Consider the following 18,421-nt stretch of genomic DNA (forward strand, 5'->3'; position numbering starts at 1 on the left):
TCAAATAACACTTGGAGATCACTTTCACAGGTTGCCAGGGACAAGTCCAGGGAAGAGTTAAACGGCAAGATGAAGGCTACCGAAAGAACTTGCTCTTATTAGTTCAATTCAGCTGGTTGCCCTTAAATCATCATACTCCACAATCACCAGGTCAACATGATGGAAATACCCCTTCCTGCTGCCATGCGTTAAAGCACATTAAGCCCAAAAGTAAAAGAGTCCCTAAGCATCCAAAATATCTAAATGTGCCCAAGTACATAACCAAACTTCAAAAAAAAAATGCCCAAATAATTGCCCAAAATTTAGAAAAGAAAAACCCTACTTATCTGTGAAAGACCATAGTCAAAGCAGTTGCTCAGTAACTCACTAGTTCTCCAACATCCTGAATATTTATGGAGCTCAAAACACAGTGCTGGGAATTATCAATTTGCATGTTTTGTCAAGATGTTATTGACATTTTGGACAGTCTTTATAAAAACCGCTATCTTTCTAGACTTCTCACACAGGTGTCCTTCTATAAAAATCAAAGCCATTTAAGAAGAAATCCATGAGAAATCAAGTTATGTAATGTTAGATATACAGACAACTGTAATGTTCCTGGTGTTGGCTATACTTTTCCCTGGAATAAAAGTGTAAAAAAAAAAAAAAAACCTCAAAAACAAAACAGGTTACCATAAGTAATAATATAAACCAGATCAGACAAATCCACCCATGTACAGGAGTGAAGAAATGTATAGTGACACATGGTTTAAAGTACACTCTTCTCATTATAAAGTAGGAAACACAACAGTTCCTATAGCGAATTATAGAAAAATATATCAGAGCAGGTGCTGGAATCAGGAACATTTGAGAATATGATAACATATGAATAAAGCCTACCTGACCCATTACGTCTTCATCATATGACAGGGTTAAGCCCAAATCTCCAACATCTCCGTCATAGCGCTAACGAGAGCCCAGCAAGAAAAGAGAACAATAATCTTATTCAGTTTATAGCTCTCCTTGGTCCATGTAATTTGCAGCAACAAACAAAACTTCATAGTATCGGACTTGATGAGAAATGATGTGTGGAGGAGTGGCCTAGTGGTTAGGGTGGTGGACTTTGGTCCTGGGGAACTGAGGAACTGAGTTTGATTCCCGGCACAGGCAGATCCTTGTGACTCTGGGCAAGTCACTTAACCCTCCATTGCCCGCCGCATAGAACCTGCCATGAGTGGGAAAGTGTGGGGTACAAATGTAACAAAAAAAACAAAAAACTGAGCGATGAGTTTTGCACGTTCTTGAGAACAAATGTACATTGTGCTGGATACACATCACCGGGGCTTTTTTTGAGGGGGTACTTGGAGGTACTGAGTACCGGCACCTTTTCCGTTGTCTGCTAAAATTGACCCATGGAGCCCAAGTTTTAATGAAAGAGCTCAGGCTCTATACCCCAATTCTGCCTTGTCATAGATTCTGTAACTGGTTGTAGGGGCCTGTCTATTGTGGGGTGGGTTCCTCAGTGATCACCTCACCCCTGAAGGGTGGCCTAGCATTTGAGTACCAGCACCTTTTTGCACTGCACATCACTGATCCAGCACAAGTTTGAAACTGGGTAGGTGAGCTTTGGGTGCTGCCATTTTGGTACCACCGTTTAGGGGCCTGTGACTTTTAGGCACTGCCATTTGGATGCCCGATTTTGGGCACACAAACAGCGGCATCTAAAACAGCTAGGGGTCCTTGGGCAGAAGAGAGAAGTAGTCTGACCCAGACAGTGCCCGAAAAGGAGGACAGTTCTTCAAGACCCCTGGCTGCAGCAGTAAGCAGGCATAGGCCCTACAGGAACCACCTGGGGCAGCTCACATTTCCTTTCTCTCCAAGGACCCCCCAGCTGCAGCAAGCAGGCATAGGCCCTGCTCCCGACGAGTACCGAGGTCAAAGTGTGTGAAGGGGTGGGGGTGGGGTGGGGTTTGAAGTACAGGATTATCAGATGCCACCATTTGAGCATCCAAAATTCCAGCAGTCAAAAGTCCAGTGCCATAAGAGCAGCGCCCAAAAGTCTTGCGTCACTGAAACTTATGAGCGATCTCCCATCCCCCCTTTTATCCCTGTTTTATCCATTGGTAACTTGGTGCTCCTAAGCACCTGGCAGATCCTATTTCATACTGCTCACTCCCAACAGTAAGATATAATTCTCCCTAATTACACCTGGCTAATAACTGTTAATGGATTTGTCCTACCGAAGCTTGTCCAAACTTATTAAACCCAGTTATACTACCATTCTTGACCATATCCTCTGGCAACAGATCAAAAAAACTGTGTGCTCACTGAAAATAACACTTATTTTTTTAATTTATGGAAGAACTTTATCGTGATTCAAGAAAACAAAACAGCACAGTCAAGCCAAGTTGGCTCATTTCCATTTAGTATCTGCTACCAGCTCGTTTCATGGAGAGTTCCCTACACCTAGTACTATTTGAAAGGGTAAATAACCTATTAACTTGCTCCATACCTCTCATAACTCTATAAACCTCTAGCATACCTCAGTGATCTCTTTTCCAAGCCATAGAGTCCTACCTTGTTTACACTTTCTTCATAAGGGCTGGGGGGGGGGGGGTTATCCCTTTTATCATTTCTGTTGCCCTTCTCGGAGCACGGGAGGTGACAGCTGATTCCGAGGCAGGGGGAGGAGTCCCCTTGCCTTGGAATCAGCTGTCATGACATCAGTGACGTCAGTGCGTGTCTGCCTAGCAGACCACCTCCAGCCTAGGGAGCTACGGTCCCAAGCACAGAACGTTGGAGGTGAGAATTATTATATAGGATATTGCCTTTCACTGATTACATCAAGGCAGTTTACAATTTATAAAATGAAGTGGACCACATTAAACATAAATAGTCTGATATAGACATTAAAGCAATGAAAAACAGTACAAATAAATCTATATAGACACAAAAGGTAAGGGTGGTGTACAGAACAACAATTTAAACCTGAAAAACAATTACCATATATACGCGAATATAAACCCATCCGCATATAAACTGAGAACATTTTTCACCAAAAAAGGCGGGTACAATGTTAACTTAAATATAAACCAATGGTTTATATTCAAGTACTGGTAATCCTCTCTCTCCTTTCCTTCCTTCCCTCTCTTCCCTGTGGCAGGGGCAGGCTCTGCTCCCAGCAACCCCCCCCCCCCCAAAAAAAAAACATGGAAACTTTCACTCGCTCACTCTGTCTGTTGTAAAGAGAATACCCACCCTCCTGGACCCACCGTAGGCTCCCTCCCCAGGCCTACCTTACAGCAGTGAGCTAGGCTACAGCAATCCTCCAATGCTCCTGCCCATGCAGTCTCCGTAGTGAAAATGGCTGCCGTACGTTTCAGCAACAGATTGCCGTGGCCACTCGTGGCAGAGACTGAACAAGCAGGAGTGCAGGACACCTCGGGGAAGGGCGGAGACAGTAGTGCTGGTTATCGGGTGGAGACTCAAATATAAACCCCCATTTTTTTGGCCCAAACGTCTCGGTTTATATTTGGATAAATATGTTGAACATATAGGGAAGATATTTGATTTAAAAAAAAGAGAAATAAATGGTCTAAGATATCTATCTCAGTCTTCCTAGTTAAACAACTGATTAAACAACCAGGTCTTAAGGCCTGCCTTAAATTTCTATATGAGACCTCCTATATGAGTTCCAACTTCCACTTGATAATAAAGAAAAAAAACACGTCAAACAAACCTTAATAGAAGTAAGATTTTTATAGAACTCAGAGTCCAAAGAAGGAAGTTCATCGATCGAGCTGTAGAAAATGCTGTAGTGATGTCCAAGCAACTGACTCAGGAAGAAAGAGGCGAATGGGACATCCACAACTATACCCTAAAAGAGAAAGCAGAACACACAATTTACAACTCTTAAACATAAAAGGGGTTAATTCTATAAAGAGAGTGCATAAATGATCAGAATACAGGCAATATGTGCATAGTATCCACATATGCACATACAGGCCAATATTCCACCTAAGCACTATTCTTCAACTAAGCTCAAAGGATGCTTCGGTGCGTAGGGAGAGGAATGTCCAGTAGGAAAAGGGAGGTGATGATGCCCTTGTAGAAGACTATGGTTGAGACCTCATTTAGAATATTGTGTACAATTCTGGAGACCACACCTTCAAAAAGATATAAACAGGACGGAGTCAATCCAGAGGGTGGCTACAAAAATGGTCAGTGGTCATCATAAAGCATATGGGGACAGACTTAAAGATCTCAACATGTATACTTTGGAAGAAAGGCGGAAAAGGGGAGCTATGATAGACGCTTAAATACCTCCGTAGTATAGATGCATAGAAGGCGAGTCTCTTTCAACTGAAGGAAGCTGTTGAATGAGGGGGTATAGGATGAAGGTGAAAGGGGACAGACTCAGGAGATACCTGAGGAATACTTCTTCATGAAGTGGGTGGTGAATTTGTGGAACAGCCTCCCGGTGGAGGCTTGGTACAAGTACATAAGTACATAAGATCTCTAAAGGAATGTAGATGGCATGGCTGGGCAGACTGAATAGGCCATATGGTCTTTATCCACCTTCATTTTTCTATGTTTTGATATCTCTGATAGCATATAGTTTGCAGATGGGTGTACACATGGACAACGTCTGGGCAGGATGCACATTTTTGCTCGTAACTTATAAAATACTGTAAGTCACGTGTGTAATCTCCCGAAACTAGATGAAAGCATTGACACCAGCATTACGGCTAGCATATGTGCCTGCGCCTGAGTACCTACATGTGTATAAACCCTGTTACATTGGAAATTAAGTCTATTTTTGTTTATAGAATCTCTCTCTCTCTCTCTGTTGTAGCAATAGAACAGTCTTATTATTACACTTCTGGTCACGGCAAAAATACTACTCAAAACGAGATGGAGAATTAACAAAAATTATTACTCATATGGAAGAAATATTAGGAAAGCCCCAGGGGCTTTAAGGTCATCGTGTAGCTCTGTGAACCATGCCAGTCTTTCACTTACTTCATACACAGCCTTCCCAAGCATCTTCCCAACAAATTCGAAAAGCTGCAAGTAATTTTCATGGATGTATGACGTAGGGGATGGGTACAACCTTTCATCACCGCTAGTTGTCTGCCCACACATAAAAAAAAAAAAAACAAGAAAAAGGAAGCTTAAAACCAAAATGTGACTTTCACTTGATGCAACTTTCAGTCAGATAATCTTAACTTTTCGCCTGGTCAAGTTCTTTGGTGTTTACAGAAAATTCTTTAAAACAAAAAGAAAGAATGTGAAATACCTTAAAGAGATTCAGGGCAGGATCAAACACCTTCTTAATGATTTCTTCTAAGAACTCTTTGAAAACGCCATCTTGGTCAATTCCAGCCTCGTCCACCCCAAGATCATTCACAAACTTTACTCTGATGACACCCTTCATTGCGTTCTGCGAGAGCTGCCTCAGCTGTTCATATCCATCCTAAACACAGTGAAAGTTCTGAACGTTACCTACCATGGACAGCACCATTGATGTATTAAGCACAGTAAATCTCGTGGAGGGGCATAATCGAACAGGGATGACCATCTCTGAGGATGTCCCCATGAATGGGCGGGCCATCCCGTATTATTGAAACAAGATGGGCATCCATCTTTCGTTTTGATAATACGGTCGGGGACGCCCAAATCTCAACATTTAGGTCAACCTTAGAGATGGTTTAAACCCCCAGTATGACTATTGAAAAGATAAGTACTCAATAAAATTCAAATTTAAATGAAAATAAATAAAAATTAAGAATATAGCTTTACTAGTAAAAGAGGCCCGTTTCCTAAAGAAATGAAACAGGTGCTAGCAAAGTTTCACGTTCCCCTCCCTCCCTCTCTCTCTCTCCTCCGTTCCAGCCTCCCTCCCCTCCAAGTTCCATGCCCCCCTACCCCCCTACCTCCCTCCCTCTCCCCTGAGTTCCAGGCACCCCTTCCCTTCGAGTTCCAGGACCCCCTGTTCCCCTCCCCTTTGCGTTCCAGGACCCCCCTCCCTCCCCTCCCAGTTCCACGCCCCCCCTCTCCTCCCCTCTCTCTCTCTGAAAAAAATTCTTACCTCGGGGTCCGGCGTCAGCAGTGAAGGCGCTTCAGATTGCCTTCCCATGTGTCTCAGCTCTGCCTCTGATCCCGCCCTTCTGGAAACAGGAAATGAGGGCGGAACCAGAGGCAGAGCTGAGACGCATGGGAAGGCAGTCTGAAGCGCCGCTCGCTTTCACTGCAGACGCCGGACCCCAAGGTAAGAATTTTTAAATTACAGCCAGCACGCAGGAAGGCGAGGGGCTGCCGGAGGACAGGTCGTGCTTGCACTCAGAGGGGAGAGAGAGAGAGGGAGGCGGGGGGCCGTGGAACTCGGAGGGGAGGGGGGGTGTGGAACTCGGAGGGGAGGGAGGAAGGGATGTCCTGCAACTCGAAGGGGAGGAGGGGAGGGACGTCCTACAACTTGAAGGGGGGGATCCTGCAACTCGAAGGGGAGGGGGGGGGTCCTGCAACTCAGAGGGAGGCATGGAACTCGGAGGGGAGGAGAGGGAGGGGAGGAGAGGAGAGGAAGGTAGGGAGGCATGGAACTCGGAGGGGAGGGGGGCCTGCAACTTGGAGGGAGGGGGACGATTCTCTATTCACCTCCGCTGGCTGGTGCTGGCTTCCTTTCCCTCTCACTGATCCGCCCTCTGACGTCATTGCCAGGGCGGACCAATGGGAAGTGTGTTACGAATCCAGGCATCCAGACGGAGGTGCAAATTATTATATAGGATGTAAAGCCAATGAGGAGTTGGGTGCTATTTTCATTGCCACTGAAAAAAAGTTTGGGTAATGGGCACCGCTGAGGCTAAAAGTTGAAAAACATGCATAAATGTTGTACAAATTTTGAAGAGGAAGAGGGAGAGTTCATGGAGATACCTAGGACCTGCCATTGTTGAAGATTTGAAGATCCAGGGTTCTATAAAATTATATTTAAGAAAATTGCCTAATTTATGTGTTTGTTGCAAGTACACTGGAACTTGCAGCTGCTTGGAAGCAACCAACCCTACCGGGACTCCGACAGATTTTGCATAAGATTGACTATATTAATTTAACAGCCTTACGCACGGTACAATTAGTGCCCTATCATAGAATTTGGGACCCTTATGTTCAATGGTCTTCTGGTCCCGGTCCTTCTATGTTGGTAACGTAACTGAGATACTAAAGAAGTACTACATAAATTTGGGGGGAAAGAGATGGGAAGGGGGGAAGGGAAGAGATAAAAAAAACTGTAACATCATTTTGCAATTTACTATTTGTATTGGAGAAATTATCCAGCTGGATATCTTGTTATAATTCTTTTCTTTTCCTTTTGTTGTTAAAGTTCAAAAATAAAAATATTAAAAAACAATAAAACTGCCTAATAAAACAGTATACATAAGTGAAACATCAAAGCATTTCAATGACAGTCTAACAGAATGAGGGTGGGTTAGGTGAGAGACAGGGAGAGTTGGGTGGATGAGGGGCAGGGAGATATGATTGCAGATAAGAGGGTGACAAAGCAGTACAATTTTATGGTTTATAATGGACTAGAAAACCCAGATCTTTGTTAAGTCCTGTCTGGTGGGTGTCAAAATATTTAATCATTCTGACTTCAAAGGTCTTACGTTCCTGTATTGTTTTAAAGTTCCCTTTCAGGATCCTTACCATGAAATCACTGGTACAGTGTTCTGGTTTTGTAAAGTGTGTGACATCTTTGTTTGTACTGGCATTTTTCATATGATATCTATGTAAATTAAATCTCTTCTTTAGCATCTGACTTGTTTCTCCAATGTAGCAGCCTTCATCACATTTTTTACACTGAATGATAAATACCACGGAAGACGAGCATGTGAAAGACTCCTTAATGTTGAATATTTTTCCTTTGTGAATGATTGTGGGGCCCTGTGAGATATTTTGGCATACTTTGCAGCTTGATATAGTACAAGGATGTGTGTCATTCTCTTCTTTTTGAGTCTGTGTTGGGAGTGTACTTCTAATTAGCTCGTGTTTTAAGTTGGGTGGCTGTTGAAAGGCCAGCACTGGTGGGGATGGGAATATCTCTTTCAGTAATTCATCCTCCTGGAGTAGAGGCCGTAGATCTTTTATGATTTTTCTTAATTTTTCCAGCTCTGGGTTGTATGACACTATAAGGGGGATTCTGTCTGTGGCTTTCTTTTTCTTGTACTGTAACAGATTTTTCCTGGGTGTTTTGAGGGAGGAGGCAATATTCTTGGAGATTATTTTGGGGTTGTAACCTTTCTATTCAAAGGATGCAGTCAGGATTCTGAGGTGTCTGTCTCTGTCCCCTGGGTCAGAGCAGATACGGTGGTACCTTGTGGCTTGGCTGTAAATAATGGATCTTTTTGTATGTGAAGGGTGGAAGCTGGAGTTGTGGAGGTAGCTGCATTTGTGGTGTCCAAAGAATTGACTTTTCTGGGGAGTAGTCAATTGTGTATCTGATTGTAGGATGGTATGTATTGAAGGAACTGTAAAATTGTTTCAGAGTTTCTTCCCCCTCAGTCAAAATCATAAAAATGTCATCGATGCACCGGTAGTATTTTAGGGGTTTGGTCTGGTATGTATTCAGAAGTGTCTCTTCCAGCTCAGCCATAAAGAGGTTGGCATATTGGGGTGCTGTCCTGGTGCCCATTGCACTGCCCATGATTTGTAGATAGATATCATTGTTAAAGCGGAAATAGTTGCGAGTTAGAATAAATTTGATTAATTTTGGAATGGTTTCTGGTGAGTATTGATGGTCCAGTGTGGATGTTTCTAGGAGCTTCTCACATGCATCTATGCCATCCGCATGGGGAATGTTGTGTGATTCTACATCCATCGTGACCAGAAGGGTAGCCAGTGGTAATTGCTTGATATTTTTCAATCTATTCAGAAAGTCTGTGGTGTCTTGTATGAAGCTGTTTGTCTTGTGCACGAGAGATTTCAGAATCCCCTCTATAAGTCCAGATATTTCCTCCGTGAGTGTGCCAATAACTGATATGATTGGTCTGCCAGGGTTTCCAGGTTTGTGGATTTTGGGTAGCATGTAGAATGTGCCCACAGAAGGCTGGTTTGGTATGAGTTTCTTCAGATGTGGCTGTACTTGTTTAGGAAATGTTCTGAAAAGGTCTGTCAGCTGTTTTGTATAATCCTGTGTGGGATCCTCAGCTAGTTTCCTGTAGTATGTATTGTCTGAGAGCTGTCTGTGCCCTTCTTCAGTGTATTTTTGTGTGTCCATAATCACCACTGAGCCTCCTTTGTCTGCGGGTTTGATGATAATGCGTTGGTTATTTTGTAGAGTTCTTATAGCTGCTCTTTCTGGTGGAGTAAGATTGTACAGAATTTTCTTTTGTTTGATGGAAAGTTGTGATTTTACCCTATGTCTGAAACTTTCTATGTAGTTGTCCAGCTTGTTGTTTTGTCCATCCCGTGGGGTGAAATATGTGTTCTTTTGTTTAAAACTGTATTCCAGTCTGTTAGGGATTCCTTTGTTGTGGAAATGTGCCTTCAGGTGGACTAATACAGCTACCGCATCTCTCTTCTTTATATTATAAATTTCAACGTGTTTTGTTTCATGGTCAGAATTTAATGTCTTTCCTGACCTAACTCTGGCTACATTAGAAATTAGGAGAGAGCTTTTTTTATCAATGAAATCAAGAGTATAGGCCCTCAGTTTAGGCTTCTTTTTGAAATTTCCTAGAACATATAAAGGATCAGACCTGATCTTATAGTTTTTGTTTTTGCCATCCCAAGTGAAGGATTTCTTGGACGCTAAGAGAATATATAAATGTAGCTCTAGTCTACAGGGTTTTATAAGCATTTACATTTAATTACTGGGGTTTATTTACATTTTAGATGCAAGTTTACTGCTTATTATATTTCTTTGATTTTAATACAGCTTCTCCCAGTGGTGGACTGAGGATTTAGTTTCCTTTGTTGATATATCTCTATGGGACGTAGTTATCAGTGTGAGCTACCGTTAAGCCATGTTATTTGACCACTAGCTTGTGCTATTTTAGCACAGATCCTGTTTTAAACAATGAATTCTTGTTACTAATAACACGGGTTAACAGTAAAATAACTAGTCTTAACAGTAGCCCGTGTTGATGGCTTCTCCCCCTAATTAAAACATAAAAGAAATTTCTTTGGAAATTGAAACCTATATATGAGCCAAGTATAGGGGAAGCAAACCATTATGACATCATGGATGAGGTTGGTTCTCATGCACTGGAATCAGGAATTATGACATCACAATATCATAATTTAATAATATTGTGATGTCATATCAGCTCTACCAGAGTCTGAAAATCTTCACACTAAGGGGGGAAGTTATCAACGTGGGCTACCATTAAGATGTATTATTTTATCACTAACTTATGCCATTTTAGCACAAGTCTCATTTTATGCAATGAGATGTAGTTACTAATAACTTGGTTTAACAGCAAAATAACTAGTCTTAATGGAGCCCACGTTGAGAATCTCCTCCCTTAATAATTATTAAGTGATCCTTTTTCCTTTAATTTCAGATTGTAATTTAATTTTGAAATATAAAAACAGAAACGATAAAAAAAATGAAGTACCATGAAAATCCTTTCCAGATATAGCACAGGAAAAAGAAATTCAGCAACCCAAGCGCACCGCCCTCCAGCATGAACGATTTATGGCTGGTAAAATGCGTGACCTGCGACATGAGCAATTCAGGGATGACAAGCTAGGGCAGTGGGGCAGATACTGACCTCCAGCATTCGGGATCTGCGGATTGTAATGTGTGTGACGTGTGGTGATGCAGAGTTGGTTTCCACCAGGCCAAGCTTCTCCTTCTCTTGTGTGACTATGTTTCGGAAGAGAAGAACTCTCTGCAAGTGAAAACAAACACCAGCAGTTATCTATATCTATATATATCTATCTATATATATATATAAAGAGAGAGAGAGAGAGAGAGAGAGAGAGAGAGAGAGATACACACCCCCCTCCCCCTCAACACATAGACGCTTTTGTAAAATAAAATAATCAGACTTCCTTTTTTCACGACTGCAAGTAATGCTGAAATTATAATTAGTTCAGCAGTAAATGCATTCTATGACCAAGTCACAGAACAGGAACCAGCAAATGATACTGGTGAATGGGTGAGCCTTGAAGATGTAACTGTTCTAAGCCTTTTTGTTACATTGTAACAACTGTTCAGCTACTGATACCTTACAAGTATTAAGACATGGGTAGGAGAACTTTTAAAGGTAGTACTACACAGGGGCGTAGCTATGTGGGGCCCCGCCACTGCCGTTGCGTACTTTTGCTGGCGGGGGTCCCCAACCCCTGCCAGCCGAAGTCCTCTTCTCCAGCGCAGCCGTGTTGCTGATCTGCAAGGCTTCTGTTTCTGTGAGTCTGACGTCCGTGCAGAACGTCAGATTCACAGAAAGAGAAGTCTTGCAGATCAGCAACGCGGCTGCACAGGAGAAGAGGACTTCGGCTGGCGGGGGTTGGGGACCCCCGCCAGCAAAGGTACCCGATGGTGATGGGGGAGGGTTGGAGGCGGAGGGAAGGGGGGGTCAAAAGGGTTGGCGCTGGGGGAGAGGTCAAATGTGATGGTGGCGGTGGCAGTGGGGGGGGGGGGGGGCTAAAATGTGGCCCCTCACCTCAGGCTCTGGACCCCCCCTCCTGCCGGTCTGGCTACGCCCCTGGTACTACTAGTTAGAGATCTATGTCTATTCATTAGTTTGGATGCATTGTTAATTTTATTTTTGGTATTTTATAGGGTCCTTTTACTAAAGCTTAACACACACTAACAGAATTAGTGTGCGCTAAACACTATGACGCTCACAGGTATAAAACAGGCTTCTTAGCATTTAGTGTTAATTCCGTTAGTGCGCACTGTCTCTCTGCTATTATGAATTATATTTTTATTGGTTGCATTTTACTTTGCATCGTAAGGCGTTTTGAGTTTTGTTCTAAAAAGGAATATACACGTCCAAATAAATTACATTTCTCTCGGTTATAGTTACATTTTGGAAGACGTACCAAATCTTTACTGACAGAAGACTGGGAGAGAAGGGATTATAATTATTTATATTTTAATACCTTTCATCCATGAATACATTAATACAACCATTGCAAATGGATACAATTTCCAGAGTAGGTGACATCAACCTGTCCAGGCTGGAAGCACAACAATGTGGTCAGTGCAGCTCCGACAATGTAAAAGTTTGGATAGCTCAGTAAGGTTTACTTACGTTTTTGTGGGGGATGACATGGGGGATGTACTGCAGGAGCAGCTGGGCGCGTTTCCTGTCTTTGTCTAATTCCTGAAAAAGCAGACTGGGTTTGAGATCCCTGGAAGAGAAACCGCCCCATAAATAAAAATTGAGAATTATCTTCCTAAAACACCACCACAACACAAAATCATGTCCACACAGATGACCCAATCGTTACGCATTTTGATTCTAATTAAAATCATTTATTTATTTCAAACCATTTATATACTGTTATCCCAAGACTGATCACCCCAAATGGTTTACACCCAATAGGTGTCCTCCAACCTGAATCCCACAAAAGTGGCCCAGCCCCAGCTCTAACCAGGGACTTAAGAAGATACAGCAAGCAAGACATGAAAAGGCTTCAAAAACAACAGGGGCTGGTGGTACCTCATAGATTAACCTATTTACCGAGGCTCTGGCCTTTGAGGTCAAGCCCATGTCTTCATAAATCGCTTAGGGGGTTGATATTCAAAACAATTTAAGTGGCCAAGAGAGGCTCTTAGCCATTTAAATAGCTTGGCCAGGGCTTACCGGGCATATTCAGCGGCACTTAACCACAGAGTGCTGCTGAAAATGCTTGGTTAATACCAAAGCTGAAATTGGCTATTTTGTGGGCATTTCAGGTGCAGCAGCGGCACCTTAGCTTAAGTGCCAATATTCAGCACTTAACCGGCTAAGGCAATCACATAAATAGGACAGCATTTATTTATTTATTTATTGCATTTGTATCCCACATTTTCCCACCTACCGTATTTTTCGGACCATAAGACGCACCTAGGTTTTAGAGGAGGGAAATAGGAAAAAAAAAATTTTCCTCTTTCCCTCCTCTAAAACCTAGGTGCTCCGGTGCGTCTTGTCCGGGTTTTGGACCTCCGTTCTGTACTTAGAGGATTCCATGTTCCCTGGTGGTCTAGTGACGTCGGGGCAGGAAAGCGCCCCCTCTTTCCTGCCCATCGCGCTGCTCTCCGTGCTTCTCAATGCTTTCTGACGGTCTCGGCGAGATTCAAAATGGCCGCCGAGAATCTCGGCGGCCATTTTGAATATCGCCGAGACCATCAGAAAGCATTGAGAAGCACGGAGAGCAGCGCGATGGGCAGGAAAGAGGGGGCTCTTTCCTGCCCCGACGTCACTAGACCACCAGGGAACATGGAATCCTGTAAGTACGGAACGGAGGTCCAAAAACGCTACCTTCGGACTATAAGACGCACCCCCCATTTTCCTCCCAAATTTTGGGGGAAAAAAGTGCGTCTTATAGTCCGAAAAATACGGTATTTGCAGGCTCAGTGTGGCTTACAATACATTGTGAATGATAGAAATACAATTTGTTACAGTACGATTATGGGTTACATTGTGAAGAGTTATGGGAAGACAAAGTCAAAACATCATTTGGGAACAGAAACGATGGAATGTAATAATGGGGAAATGATAGGGCGATAGAACAATATCAAGAGAACATTAGGGTATGACAATTTTATCTGTGGGTAGAGTTTTAAGTGTGGTGAAAATAGGGGGGAAGAGAATTCAGAAGAGAGTGTATTGATGCGTTTCTATTAGTGTGTATGGACTTCATGTGTTTTGTTCCTTGCAATAAATTTTCTCGAAGAGATGAGTCTTCAATAGTTTGCGGAAGTTGGTTAATTCGTAGATCGTTTTCAGGTTGCGTGGTAATGTATTCCAGAACTGCGTGCTCATATAAGAGCATAAAATACAGTCCTATATTTATGTGGTTCACCTTAGCCGGTTAAGTGATGAATATTACACTTAGCCAGCTAGGTTTTATACGGCTGTGTATGCCCGGATATTCACTGCCGGTGTCTAGACAGAGCCAGCTATTGAATATTCCGGCATAAAACCACTGGTACACAAAAACAACGCCAAATACCTGCCTTGTAGTCTATAAGATGCAACCATCCTTTTGTTGCCTTTGCTGCTATCACTAAGGGAGAAATTCTATAAGTGGGGGCCTCTTTTTAGGCGCCCCGATGCCTCTTCTATAATGGCATCTGGACACCTGGATTCCACTATGGAACACTAGCTCAATCCAGTATCAGGACCCCTAAAATCTAGGTGCCCTCGGTTACACCAGCCATAAACCCAAGGTATGCTGGAGGATTTGGTAACAGCAGTTAGCGTATCTGGGTTTAAAAAAGGTTTGGACAAATTCCTGCAAGAAAAGTCCATAGTCTGTTATTGAGATGGACATGGGGGAGGCCACTGCTTGCCCCGGGATTGGTAGCATGGAATGTTGCTACTCTTTGAGGTTCTGGAATGTTGCTACTCTTTGAGATTCCAGAATCTTGTTACTCTTTGGGGTTCTGGAATGCTGCTACTCTTTGGGGTTCTGGAATGTTGCTACTCTTTGGGATTCTGGAATCTTGTTACTCTGTGGGGCTCTGGAATGTTGCTACTAATTGGGTTTCCAGAATCTTGTTACTCTTTGGGGTTCTGGAATCTTGCTACTAATTGGGTTTCTTTCAGGTACTTGTGACCTGGATTGGCCACTGCTGGAAGCAGGATAATGGGCTAAATGGGCCATTGGTCTGACCCAGTATGGCTATTCCTATGTTCTTAACTGTAGGTGCCTAAATGCGGCAAGGGTGCACGTAACATAGTATTTTATAAGTGGCCTGAATAAATGGCAACATCACCTATGCCTCAACCAGGAACTGCCCATGTGAACGCCCCTTGCATTTATGCACAATGTCACTTACGTACACAATTACAGAATAGACCTTAGATGCTATACTGCCACTTATGTGCTAAGAAGAGCATTCCATAAATGGCACCAAGATTTCAGCACCATGAAAATCAGCGCAGAACGCTATTCTATAAATGGCGCCCTGGACTGAGCGTTGTTCATATAATAGTGCTTATTTATGCTAGTTGAAACCTGGTGCAAATACCAGTGCCCAATTCTAGGCATTGTGGCACAGAATTGGGGCTAGCCAATAATCCTGTGTGCACATTTTAGGAATGCTCCTGCCACTTCCCTGGCCACGCCCCCTTTTGAGCTGTGCGGGGTTATAGAACAGGGTGTGGGGAGATGCGCGTGCAAATTTCAATTATTGACACTTAAGTAAAATAATTGATTGTGGACATCAATTACTTGCAATTAATTGGCGTGTAATGGTGCCATGCATAGAATCCGGGGGTAAGTACATGCTTACTCATGATCGTGCAGGTATTCTGTACACTCATGCATGCAACTGGCACTTAAATGTGGCTGCCCAGTTATAGATCTGCCCCATTACAGGCTATCCCTCTGAAATGTTTTCAAATTTTCTGACTGAAGGGATGACTACTACCTAATCTGGATCACGAGTATCCAACAGCCTCCAAGTGGAGATGGTAGAGATGAAAACAGTATCTAAATTCAAGAAAGCACAGGACAAGCACTGAGGATCTGTAAGGGAGAGGAAGCGACTGTAGAGACTGGCCAGTTGGTTTAGATATGAAGACCAGATATGCAAATCCAAATGGTCTTTTTGTGTCATCATGTTTTCTTTATTTAAACGGGACTTTCACATAGGACACTTTTGCAATACTATTTAGGAACCGCTACCCTGGAAACAGATTAATCAAAAAATTCAAAAATATAGAAACAGAATAAGCAGCTTTTATTCTGTGCATGGACCTCATTAGTCACTTCACTGAAATCCATTTCTGAAATGACAGTTAAAGCTTAACGGTTGATGTGAATAGACAGACTGGATAGGCCACAAGCCCCCTATAACCTTTAGCTCCTAAATGTAAGCACCATTTGTGCACGGACAGGCAGATGATCAAAAGCAAACACCGGCGCTAGAGGCTGTTAGCGCCATACTAGCGCCGGCGTTTGCTACCGCCCCCATGATCAGAGCCCTCGAGCACTTGAAACAACGCGCTTGAGGGCTCTTAGCGCAAGTAGCATGCAAATGCATGCTAATCAGCGCTTAACGCATTCATCCCCAATGATCAGCGTCCAGTGCGCCAAAGATTGGGTCGCTGGCTGCGACAAACCCTATGCCAGCTCCGAGCTGGCGTTAGGGTTTGCAGATCATTGGGGAGGAATGGTGAGCTCTGTCCAGCATGAATTTGCATGCTGGCAGGCCCCCATTCCCCCCTACAGCAAACCTGTCAGCGAGAGCAGTTGAGGACGTCCAAAATTTGTACGTTTCTGTGACGGGGCAGTTGAGGACGTCCAAATGTTGGATCTTTCGGCAATGGGCAGTTAAGGACGTCCAAAATTGGATGTTTCTATGAGAAAGACGTCTTTCTCATAGAAACATCCAATTTTGGACATCCTTAAGTGCCCATTGCCGAAACATCCAAATTGTGGACGTCCTCAACTGCCCCATCGCTATACCTCCGACACCCCCTTGAAATTTGGCCGTCCCTGCAACAGGGCAGTTGAGGACGTCCATCTTCCGATTTAAAGATGGGCGTCCTTCTCTTTTCATTGGTCTCCAGCCCAGACCTGTCAAACAAGTGCAGGAGGACTGTTCTGAGCGCACGCTCAGGCACAATTCTCCTGCACTTCTACCCCATGAGCAGAGATAATTGCGCTACTTAAATTTGCATGCATTATCTCTGATCATAGGTCTAATAGTGCCCCGTGCTGTTCCAGCGCTATTTTAGAGCGCTGTTTGGAACAGCGCAGGGCTTTTGATCATCTGCGAGTTTATAGATTGCCAGAACTCACACGCATGAGCAACTGCAAGTATGCTGAGTGTGCAAGTTGCACAGCACATAAGTGCAAGGGGGCATGCACAGGGGGAGGCGCCCAAGCATAGCAAACATTTACCCACATAGATCATAAAATACAATCATTTATGAACTAAGGTTCTTTATTGAGGCACAAACATTTACGCCTGCTACTTACATTAAGTATCGAAATACCAACTTACGCTAGGAATCTGGGTGTCCAGATGCCATTATAGAATTCGTGCTCAGTGCACAGAATTTTGGCGCACTTATCACAATTGCCCCCACGGTCTTTATCCGCTCTCACTTTTCTCCGTTTTCTATGTCCAAAAGCCAACTGTGCCACTTTCTGACCTGCTGCTGGACTTACTTGCGCAACCAGTGATCCTCAGGGGCAAAACGCCGACGGCAGTCTCTCTCATACAGGACCATCAGCCAGCCATGAACAGAATGGAAAAGCTCCAGCGTCTCTCCTTTCGCGTTCTCTGTGGAGAAGATGAGACAGGAAAAAGTCAGGCAGGGCTAGCTGCCCCCTTCCATGGCAGTTAGCTTGCATGATCAGACACATGGGTTGAGTGATACCATGACCAAGCGGCTCCTTACCTAGGATACCGTCCCAAACCATTTTGAATACAAAGGAATTCAGAAACGATGAGATGGTTACAAGCTCTTCAAGTTTAAATGAAATCTGTTCTTCATAAACCTCAATGTCATCCAGAATCCTAAAAGGAATAAGAATTTAATATTGATGTTTATGTCATTTTAACCACCTGAACTCTTATATGAAACTTAGGATTGATAATTAAAAAATGAAATCCTATACTCTAACAGTCAATATAGAAGACTACACAAAGACATTCACATAGGCAAATTAGGTCTGAATAAAAAAAATTTGTCTCTTTAAATCCAGCTAAAAGGATGAGCAGCTCTTCACAGGTATGGAAAAATTAGGTCTTACCTGATAATTTTCTTTCCATTAGTAAGACCTAATTTCTCCTTCCATTACGTAGCTTCCCACTATTCCAGAACCTGTGGGATTCAAAAGCAATCCCTAGAGTGAATGAGAACCGAGCGCCACCACCCTGAGGACCAAAGCCCCATAACTGGCTTCCGAACACGACGCAATGTCCACCCTATAGTGCTTGGCAAAGATATGCAGCGTTGACCACATCACCACCTTACAAATATCCGCTGGAGACAGTAAGGTAGTCTCCACCCAGAATGGCACTGTACGCCTTGTAGAATGAGCCCGCAAGGCCTGAGGTGCCTGCTTCCCTGCAAGCAAATAAGCTGATGTGATAGTCTCCTTCAGCCATCTAGCAATTGTGGGCTTGGAAGAAATAAGGCCAAGCACAAAACATCTGTCTGATTCACGAAACTCATTCATGATTTCCAGATATCTAATGAGGACTCTATGCACATCGAGAAGCCTCAAGGAAGAATACCGAGCCTCTTCGTCCTCTCTGCGAAAGGACGGA

At 43.4% G+C, this 18,421-nt stretch overlaps 1 protein-coding gene across 1 annotated transcript in view; it reads right to left on the bottom strand.

Moving 5' to 3' along the window:
• Window positions 1-18,421, bottom strand: part of UBE3B (ubiquitin protein ligase E3B) — a 92,809-nt gene that overhangs the window by 18,703 nt on the left and 55,685 nt on the right. Inside the window, 8 exon segments of the mRNA XM_030219431.1 lie at window positions 880-945; window positions 3,719-3,856; window positions 5,002-5,112; window positions 5,279-5,455; window positions 10,746-10,865; window positions 12,237-12,336; window positions 17,314-17,428; window positions 17,547-17,665. Of these exon segments, the coding sequence (XP_030075291.1) occupies window positions 880-945; window positions 3,719-3,856; window positions 5,002-5,112; window positions 5,279-5,455; window positions 10,746-10,865; window positions 12,237-12,336; window positions 17,314-17,428; window positions 17,547-17,665 (946 nt within the window).

The sequence above is a fragment of the Microcaecilia unicolor genome, chromosome 11, assembly GCF_901765095.1.
Source record: "Microcaecilia unicolor chromosome 11, aMicUni1.1, whole genome shotgun sequence".
Taxonomy (NCBI): domain Eukaryota; kingdom Metazoa; phylum Chordata; class Amphibia; order Gymnophiona; family Siphonopidae; genus Microcaecilia; species Microcaecilia unicolor.